The sequence below is a fragment of the Ctenopharyngodon idella genome, chromosome 22 (assembly GCF_019924925.1).
Source record: "Ctenopharyngodon idella isolate HZGC_01 chromosome 22, HZGC01, whole genome shotgun sequence".
NCBI classification, from domain to species: Eukaryota; Metazoa; Chordata; class Actinopteri; order Cypriniformes; family Xenocyprididae; genus Ctenopharyngodon; species Ctenopharyngodon idella.
The window spans coordinates 9,091,408-9,102,303 of NC_067241.1; the positions used below are offsets into that span (position 1 = coordinate 9,091,408).

Here is a 10,896-nt window from a genome sequence, read left to right on the forward strand (position 1 = left end):
GAAGCTTAGTAAGAAACAAAGTGTGAGGGAAATAAATTACTGTTAGCGATCAGTGTCAGTATTACTGTCAAGTCCCTGGGTTAATCTGATCTTCCATCTCCCGATCTGCAACTCTGCCATGACTAGTGTCTTTAAACACAAGTGCTCATAGTACCTGATTATGGAAAATTGCTCTCTGGTGCTTTTCCAGGTCTCCCTGGGAATATAAGAACAAAAATGTAGTCAGGATAACATTCATAATATTTAAGATATTCACACATTTTCAAAGCACAGTAGCAACTTCACAATAAACTGCAAGTCTGTCTAGATCCACTTCCTTACCAGCTCATCATGACTGAATGCAACTGACAGGATGTGAAATGAATATGTAAACAAAATAAGAAAATACTCTCATATATTAGACCAAAACATGATGTTAGACTGAAGCAGAGGTGGAAGAATAGACATGACTACTCTTTTCTTTCGGTTTTAAATTCAGATTTTTTTGGTTTTAAATAAAAAACGGATAAAAATTAATAAGCTTACGATCTATTTGTTAATGTAGCCTACAACGTTAGCTAAAGATTAAAAAAAAATACACAAGTTAAGCGAGAAAGACCATTATAAACTAATTCAAACCAATACTGAAAAACAATGTATAAAAATCTGCTATTACTTTAACTGGTGTATTAATTTCGACACTTTCTGACGTATTAAGTACATCGATAAGTTTTTTCATCCTTGTAGTCTAGGGCGCGGACTTGCAAAACGCAGCCACGCGGCATTTACATTGCTCATCATTTACACGGACACACACAATGCTTGAGGATGATTTTGTAAACGAATGGAAAAATTAGTTGCCTTACCTGTATTTCCTCAGGAAAGCAATGTCCCTCCGATTCATGTACTCGTGCTGGTTTAGTTAAGTCCTCAGGAAGACGCTCTCTGCCATCAGTATCAAACTTAATCAAGAGACCATCTGTTCACATTCAGATCTTCTCTATTACTACTCTAAAGGCGATTACTAGTGTTAGTAACGCGGGAGACACGGATATGTAATAGCTTGCCTTGAGCTCATCATGACAGTTTCAGGAAGATATTTTATTATACACAGATATACATATTTTTTTCACAAATAGCATTTCCATATTAGAGTTTATTGAAAACAACACCAATACAAGTGTTTAAACTTTTAATAATTAAAAAAAAATTCTGATAGTCAGAAATGTTTTAATATCAGGTGTTTTGTAATACCAGTGTTGATTTTGGTGTAAATAAATGTAAATGTAAAAAGCTGAACTTTGGAGTGCAGAATTGGGCCTTTTTCTAACTTTGACATTTTGTTAATTCAGCTTGCCTAAACAACTACAAACAAAAGACATAAAGAAAAAAGAAAGACGCTACTAATTGACTGAAAATAACAAGCTTTAATTGAATCAGCTTCAGAGTCAACATCAGCATCGGTCTTGTCTGTATCTTCATAATCACACCAGCTGTCGTCCATCACCATTGTTATGTACTGCATTTCAAGTGTTGTACATTGTCCTTACGACACCCCGTACCGATGCTCTGTTTTATGGCACATGCGCAGTATGCCCTGAATGTCATCCAGTGAACAGATCAGTACAAGGCTCGTGTCAGTGTCGTCGTTTAATGCAGTACACGTTCATTTAATGGAGATGTAACAACCATCTTCAGTGTCTTCCAGTGACCCTCACCAGACCTTGTATCTTGCAGTTACCTTCACCGACCCCAGTGCTGTGACCCTTACCAACCCCAGTGTCTCTTACCAGCACTTGTGTCTTGCGGTTACCTTCACCAGCCCCGATGCTGTGCGGTGAAACTTACTGCACCCAATGTCTTTTGGTGACCCTCACCAGCCCTAGTGTCTTGCGGTTACCTTCACCGGCAAGTGTCTTGTGGTGAGGGTCACCGGCCCCAGTGTCTTGAGATGCTGGTCCCAATGTCTTGCAGCAACCTTTATCAGCCCCAGTGCTGTGCAGTGACCCTCACCGACCCCAATGTCTGCCGGTGACCCTCACCAGCCCCAGTGTCTTCCAGCGACCCTCACCGACCCCAGTGTCTTGCGATGCCGGTCCCAATGTCTTACAGTAACCTTTATCGGCCCCAGTGCTGTGCAGTGACCCTCACCGACCCCAAAGTCTGCCGGTGAACCTCTCTGGCCCCAATGTCTTCCGGTGACCCTCACCTGCCCTAGTGTCTTGCGGTTACCTTCACCGGCCCCAGCGCTCTGTGGAGACCTCACCAGCCCTAGTGTTTCACGGTGAGGGTCACCGGCCCAAGTGTCTTGTGGTGACCTTCACCGGCCCAAGTGTCTTGTGGTGAGGGTCACCCTCTCTGACCCCAGTGCTGTGTGGTGACTTTCACTGACCCCAGTGTCTTCCAGTGACCCTCAGCAGCCCCAATGTCTTCCGATGACCCACACCAGCCCCAGTGTCTTACGGTGAAGGTCACCAGCTCCAGTGTCTCGAGATGAGGCTCATCGGCCCCAGTGTCTTACAGGGCGGCCCCATTTTCTTCTGGAGACCCTCACCGGCCACAATGTCTTCCAGTGACCCTTAACGATTGCAGTGTCTTGCAGTCAGGATCATCGGCCCAATTATCTTCTACTGACCTACGTCTAGGTCTCCATTCATGCAGAGACCTCTCCATTCTCTATTTTGTTACTATGTGGTGAAGGAATGAAAAAGAAAGAAAACAGATCATGATTATTCACATTCATTACCTGTATAACTAAATCTAACTATATCTATATCTTAACTTAATTGCATCTAATCTTATTTACAGTAAACCTTCATTTCTAAACTTCATATGGACACATGCACAGGACAACAACAGATCAGTCTCTTTCTCATTCTGACATAATTCTTTTTATAAAGATTTTTCTGAGTACCTGCCAAAGCATGAGCAAAACTTTCTTCCAAAACTTCTTAATCTTTTTCTCAATCGCCCAAGTCGTCCAATTTTAGGTAGCTCTGATCTGGAAAATACATACACAGAACAAGCATTAAGATGGACTGACAAGCACGCTATACAATAAATGATTTATAATAAACCCATAATAACCAGCATCCTACTGTATGTGTGCATACATTTGATCAACGTCTGTTTGCCAACAACACAGATCTGTATGCGTGTGTGAGTTTGTGTTCAGCATATGTACCTGATTTCTGTGAGTGGCAGCTGTTGGACACACTCTTCATCAGTCCAGTGAGTGTCCCCTGCCTCCTTAAACACACAAACACATTTCTAAGCATTTTCAATCTCTCTCATACATATACAAAACTAAAGAATTATATATTATCATTTTCACTCTTACACACTAGCAATGAATAATAGTAAAAGTTTAACAATGTTCTGATCAAATTCATAAACCCAGTCACACACAGATGCCACCATAATTTTAAACAAACTTATAACACAGTATAAGCTCACTGCTGTGTTGCTGGTGGACACATGAGGGTACATGTTTGGCAGCAAATGTTTCAGGTTGTTCAGCAGGTGCTCTGTCAAAGCATTACACAGCCCCTGTTCCTCAACCATGGTGGGGCTGAGAGGTACGCTGCTCACACAAATAACAAACGTGTCACATTACTATATACACCAGACACCCGTCTTCTTTTATGATTGACAGCTCCATCAGACTGGTCTCTGTGTCTCATAAAATCCTGAAAACGTATGTCTGTAATTCTAGAAACCTCAGTCCTTGAGTTACGTTGAAACGTACTTTGAATTACAGACTATATCAACTGAATACACACATACAAACACTTACTGAAAGATGGTGGGTCCAAAAACTATTGACAAGTTCTTGGATGTCATAAGATTTAGATGATTCTCGGCAGCCACACGGGACAGGAAGAACAACAGGTAGCAGAGGACGTTAAAATGTTCCTCAGGAAGACTGTTCAGGATTGTCCTCAAAGCCTGATTCATTTCTTCCTCTTTTGAATCTGCAAGATACATTGAAGAACTCAGTCAGATTTGATAAATCAGTTTTGTTGTGCAGAAAGTACCCAAAATGTTCACTCATCACCACCCCAGCTTCACTTACCCCTGAACACATTCAGCAGTTGTGTCCTGTGTGGCTCTGGAATAAGTCCACCAGGTAATTCCCTGAGGAAAAGTCTCAGTAATGAGGCGAGAGTAGGAATATCCTCACTGTCAAACTCCGGAACGCCTCCTTGATCAAAACTTTTCCTCAATTCCTGGCAGCGTTTCACTTTCCCGCCAACCCTGAACAGGCCACTCTCTCTGAGACCTAAACACAAACACACATTTTACAAATACACACAATCTCAGCATACAAGTGACAAACACTGAGAAACACTGTCAAATACACACAGCACTCACCATGCTTCTCCACAAACTCCACTATGTGCATGAGCGCTAGAGGAAGACCCTGCCTCATCTGTCCACTCCTCCTCAGGCCGATCAGGGGCACACCAAACACAGCTCTCTGTGTTTCCAGCTGCACAAGTTCAGGAAAAGTTCAGGAAAAACAAACAAATCAGAAAGGTTTACTGGGAAATAATGTACTGTAAAGAGTGCACAAGAAAATAAGTTTACATGAAGCTGTCTAACAAGTGCGCATTTTAGTAACAGAGCGTATAGTCAGGAAACATTACATTTATTATAGCGTTTCTCCATGTACATTAACACCAATTTACAGGATATCGTTTGTTAATTTCAATACTTGATAATGAAAACAAGACTGGAAAAAAAATATCATGAGCACATGAGCGCCGCGTTTTTAAGACGCCATGTCAAATTAAAGAATTACAACTTTTACACGCAGCGCCAGTGGACCAATCAGAAGAACTCGGAGGCGGCGCAAGCGTTGCCAGCTTTTGTTTACATTAGCAAGTTGGCATGGCAACTGATTTATTTTTATTTTTTTATTTTTTTATTCAACTTTCAGAAAAACATACAATGACATTTAGCATAAAAAACAAACAACCAACCAAACAAAAATTGGGGATACGGGGATACACATAACAGATCTTACATGATACAGGGTAGAGCATAAAATTCTATGTCAACTGATTTGAGGTAACATGGCGGAGAAGGCCATAGCCAGTGCGATTATCCTCTTTTTATCCATGTCAAAAATTAGGTCCCTTACGGCTCGTTAACACAGAACGCGTCTTTGCGTCTAAAAAACCCTTCCTGTAATCACTGTAATCACGCAAAGACGCCCTTAGTCTGCTGTGTTGTGTATATTGCATACTTACACACACTGATAAAACTCCGAACACTCCCATTTCAATGAAAGGATCGGCGTTTTTTTCAGTCGCCGAGCTGTTAACCAATCCGAGGAGAGTCCGAAGCCGAGAGTCAAAACCAGAAAAGGGTCAAAAACGGGAATCCAAAGAAGTCAAAAATCGAGCGTCAAAAACAGAAGGGAGTCAAAAACCGAGAATCAAAATGTGTCGCAAATCCAAAGCCGATAGTCAAAGTCCGAAAGAGAGTCAAAAACCGAAAATCAATAATCAAAGGAATTCAATAACTGTAGAAACTCGCCAACCGCACCAAAAACACCAACCGCATCAATCGCCAAATCACCCAACAGAGAATTCTAGTTCAGTATGTTCATATATACCTGCTGCATCACTCGCGTCATAATAGCGCTTCACTGAGAATAGAATCTGCTGAAGTCTGGCTGTGTTAGATTCCCATCAACAAACTATTATGTGCATACATTAACAATTAAAAGACAGAAATGTAAATAAGTAAACTTAAAGCATATTTAACAATATTTAAACGCAAACAAAATGGGTTTTTTTTTTTCAATAGTGAAAACAGCTACAAAAACTACCTATCCTTTCCTTATATTTAACTGAAAAATAAATTTGCAAAAATGTCAAACAACTTCAGAAAAGGATTTTATTATAAGGCAAATTCATTCACAAACAAATGCTAAAATAATATGTAGCCTACATACATTAACTTAAAACATATATTACAAGACTGAACAGCAAACCACTAAAAAGAAACAAATATTAACACTACAGTAAGGATCTATTTGTTAACATTAGTAACTACAGTTAACAAAAACAATAAAAAATGACTTCTAAAGCATTTATTAATCTTAAAGTTGTCTGTTAATGTTATTATTTAATGTACCTGCTCAGATGAACGAACAATAAACAGTTGCACTTAATAAATACTGTAATAAAGCTATTGCTCATTGTTTGTTATTGCATCACCTGACATTAACTAATGGGACCTTATTGCAAAGTCTTAATAACTAAATGTTAAACAAAAAATCCCACTGACACAGATGTACCAGAGCCCTGTACCACAAGTTAAAGAAACTCGTTACAGTATTGGTTTGATCATTGATAATTATGAAAAACATCAAGAATTTAAATACACAGCACAAGACATCATGATGAACAATATAATCATTATAAAAAAAATAAATAAAAATGGAGTAAGAGATACAGGGAGAGTGACTTCATTATTCTCAGCTGACTGGTGATCTGTGATTGAAAACATAACTTACCCTGCCTGGGGTAGGTTAGTCATACAGTGTTTGTTACTAATCCAGTGAACACAAACTTGTGGTACTGAACCTTACCTGGCTAAACTTGCTTTGTGGTACAGGACTCATCATCCTTACATAATCTTAAAATTGTCTGGATTGTTGGTTGATAAAATGACAACCTTCCTCATGAATGATAAAGTGAAAACAAAACATGACTGAAGCACAAAGCAAACAGACTCTAAACATGAAGGGAGTTATTTATATAAAGATAAGGAAAATTTACAATAGGTATAATTTGCAAAGAAACTGTTACAGGTACATTATTTTTTTCATAATAGCATTTCCATATTAGAGTTTATTGAAAACAACACCAATACAAGTGTTTAAACTTTTTTTTAATAATTAAAAAAAAATTCTGATATTCAGAAATGTTTAATGTCAGGTGTTTTGTAATACCAGTGTTGATTTTGGTGTAAATAAATGTAAATGTAAAAAGCTGAACTTTGGAGTGCAGAATCGGGGCTTTTTCTAAATTTGACATTTTGTTAATTCAGCTTGCCTAAACAACTACAAACAAAAGACATAAAGAAAAAAGAGAGACGCTACTAATTGACTGAAAATGACAAGCTTTAATTGAATCAGCTTCAGAGTCAACATCAACATCTGTCTTGTCTGTATCTTCATAATCACACCTGCTGTCGTCCATCACCATTGTTATGTGTTGCATTTCAAGTGTTGTACATTGTCCTTACGACACCCCGTACCGATGCTCTGTTTTCCAGTGTCCCTCACCAGACCTTGTATCTTGCAGTTAACTTCACCAGCCCCAGTGCTGTGTTGTGGCCCTCACCGGCCACAATGTCTTCCGGTGACCCTCACCTGCCCAAGTGTCTTGAGGTTACCTTCACCGGCCCCAGTGCTGTGTGGAGACCTCACCAGCCCTAGTGTTTCACGGTGAGGGTCACCGGCCCCAGTGCTGTGTGGTGACTTTCACTGACCCCAGTGTCTTCTGGTGACCCTCAGCAGCCCCAATGTCTTCCAGTGACCCACACCAGCCCTAGTGTCTTATGGTGAAGGTCACCAGCCCCAGTGTCTCGAGATGAGGCTCAGTGGCCCCAGTGTCTTACAGGGCGGCCCCACCGTCTTCTGGAGACCCTCACTGGCCTCATTGTCTTCCAGTGACCCTTAAAGATCGCAGTGTCTTGCAGTCAGGATCATTGGCCCAATTATCTTCTACTGACCTTCGTCTAGGTCTCCATTCATGCAGAGACCTCTCCATTCTCTATTTTGTTACTATGTGGTGAAGGAATGAAAAAGAAAGAAAACAGATCATGATTATTCACATTCATTACCTGTATAACTAAATCTAACTATATCTATATCTTAACTTAATTGCATCTAATCTTATTTACAGTAAACCTTCATTTCTAAACTTCATATGGACACATGCACAGGACAACAACCAGATCAGTCTCTTTCTCATTCTGACAATTTTTTTTTTATAAAGATTTTTCTGAGTACCTGCCAAAGCATGAGCAAAACTTTCTTCCAAAACTTCTTAATCTTTTTCTCAATCGCCCAAGTCGTCCAATTTTAAGTAGCTCTGATCTGGAAAATACATACACAGAACAAGCATTAAGATGGACTGACAAGCACGCTATACAATAAATGATTTAAAATAAACCCATAATAACCAGCATCCTACTGTATGTGTGCATACATTTGATCAACGACTGTTTGCCAACAACACAGATCTGTATGCGTGTGTGAGTTTGTGTTCAGCATATGTACCTGATTTCTGTGAGTGGCAGCTGTTGGGCACACTCTTCATCAGTCCAGTGAGTGTCCCCTGCCTCCTTAAACACACAAAAACATTTCTAATCATTTTCAATGTCTCTCATACATATACAAAACTAAAGAATTATATATTATCATTTTCACTCTTACACACTAGCAATGAATAATAGTAAAAGTGTAACAATGTTCTGATCAAATTCATAAACCCAGTCACACACAGATGCCACCATAATTTTAAACAAACTTATAACACAGTATAAGCTCACTGCTGTGTTGCTGGTGGACACATGAGGGTACATGTTTGGCAGCAAATGTTTCAGGTTGTTCAGCAGGTGCTCTGTCAAAGCATTACACAGCCCCTGTTCCTCAACCATGGTGGGGCTGAGAGGTACGCTGCTCACACAAATAACAAACGTGTCACATTACTATATACACCAGACACCCGTCTTCTTTTTATGATTGACAGCTCCATCAGACTGGTCTCTGTGTCTCATAAAATCCTGAAAACTTGTGTGTAATTCTAGAAACCTCAGTCCTTGAGTTATGTTGTAATGTGCTTTGAAGTACAGACTATATAAACTGAATACAGACATTTTAATACACTTACTGAAAGATGGTGGGTCCAAAAACTATTGACAAGTTCTTGGATGTCATAAGATTTAGATGACTCCCGGCAGCCACACGGGACAGGAAGAATGACAGGTAGCAGAGGACGTTAAAATGTTCCTCAGGAAGACTGTTCAGGATTGTCCTCAAAGCCTGATTCATTTCTTCCTCTTTTGAATCTGCAAGATACATTGAAGAACTCAGTCAGATTTGATAAATCAGTTTTGTTGTGCAGAAAGTACCCAAAATGTTCACTCATCACCACCCCAGCTTCACTTACCCCTGAACACATTCAGCAGTTGTGTCCTGTGTGGCTCTGGAATAAGTCCACCAGGTAATTCCCTGAGGAAAAGTTTCAGTAATGAGGCGAGAGTAGGAATATCCTCACTGTCAAACTCCGGAACGCCTCCTTGATCAAAACTTTTCCTCAATTCCTGGCAGCGTTTCACTTTCCCGCCAACCCTGAACAGTCCACTCTCTCTGAGACCTAAACACAAACACACATTTTACAAACACACACAATCTCAGCATACAAGTGACAAACACTGAGAAACACTGTCAAATACACACAGCACTCACCATGCTTCTCCACAAACTCCACTATGTGCATGAGCGCTAGAGGAAGACCCTGCCTCATCTGTCCACTCCTCCTCAGGCCGATCAGGGGCACACCAAACACAGCTCTCTGTGTTTCCAGCTGCACAAGTTCAGGAAAAGTTCAGGAAAAACAAACAAATCAGAAAGGTTTACTGGGAAATAATGTACTGTAAAGAGTGCACAAGAAAATAAGTTTACATGAAGCTGTCTAACAAGTGCGCATTTTAGTAACAAAGTGTATAGTCAGGAAACATTAACATTTATTATAGCGTTTCTCCATGTACATTAACACCAATTTACAGGATATCGTTTGTTAATTTCAATACTTGATAATGAAAACAAGACTGAAAAAAAAACGCGCCGCATTTTAAGACGCCATGTCAAGTTCAAAGAATTACAACTTTTACACGCAGCGCCAGTGGACCAATCAGAAGAACTCGGAGGCGGGGCAAGCGTTGCGAGCTTTTGTTTACAGTTGGCATGGCAACTGATTTATTTTTATATTTTTATTTATTTATTTATTTTTTATTCAACTTTCAGAAAAACATACAATGGCATTTAACATAAGAAACAAACAACCAAACAAACAAAAATCTGGGATACACATAGATCTTACATGATACAGGGTAGAGCATTAAATTCTATGGCAACTGATTTATTTGACGGTAACATGGCGGAGGAGGCCATAGCCAGTGCGATTATTCTTTTTTTCCATGTCAAAAATTACACAGAACGCGTCTTTGCGTCTAAAAAACCCTTCCTGTAATCACTGTAATCACGCAAAGACGCCCTTAGTCTGCTGTGTTGTGTATATTGCATACTTACACACACTGATAAAACTCCGAACACTCCCATTTCAATGAAAGGATCGGCGTTTTTTTCAGTCGCCGAGCTGTTAACCAATCCGAGGAGAGTCCGAAGCCGAGAGTCAAAACCAGAAAAGGGTCAAAAACGGGAATCCAAAGAAGTCAAAAATCGAGCGTCAAAAACAGAAGGGAGTCAAAAACCGAGAATCAAAATGTGTCGCAAATCCAAAGCCGATAGTCAAAGTCCGAAAGAGAGTCAAAAACCGAAAATCAATAATCAAAGGAATTCAATAACTGTAGAAACTCGCCAACCGCACCAAAAACACCAACCGCATCAATCGCCAAATCACCCAACAGAGAATTCTAGTTCAGTATGTTCATATATACCTGCTGCATCACTCGCGTCATAATAGCGCTTCACTGAGAATAGAATCTGCTGAAGTCTGGCTGTGTTAGATTCCCATCAACAAACTATTATGTGCATACATTAACAATTAAAAGACAGAAATGTAAATAAGTAACCTTAAAGCATATTTAACAATATTTAAACGCAAACAAAATGTTTTTTTTTTTCAATAGTGAAAACAGCTACAAAAACTA

General features: G+C 39.7%; 1 protein-coding gene across 2 annotated transcripts; it reads right to left on the bottom strand.

Moving 5' to 3' along the window:
- Positions 1–1,379: 1,379 nt before the first annotated feature.
- On the bottom strand, positions 1,380–10,839 carry LOC127505233 (protein FAM13A-like). Of its 2 annotated transcripts, XM_051880644.1 has the most exons (8): positions 10,316–10,839; positions 9,473–9,590; positions 9,174–9,380; positions 8,895–9,072; positions 8,554–8,680; positions 8,282–8,346; positions 2,894–2,980; positions 1,380–2,666 (listed from the first exon to the last, which is right to left on the bottom strand). In XM_051880644.1, exons 1-8 carry the CDS (start codon positions 10,343–10,345, stop codon positions 2,633–2,635), a joined length of 846 nt encoding a protein of 281 aa, XP_051736604.1. In that variant the 5' UTR covers positions 10,346–10,839; the 3' UTR covers positions 1,380–2,632. The 2 variants fall into 2 exon arrangements, 1 of the variants encoding a protein (XP_051736604.1); XR_007927647.1 differs by lacking the exons at positions 8,282–8,346; positions 8,554–8,680 and adding an exon at positions 3,164–3,228 and having other exon boundaries at positions 1,381–2,666; positions 9,473–10,839.
- Between the last annotated feature and the right edge of the window lie 57 nt (positions 10,840–10,896).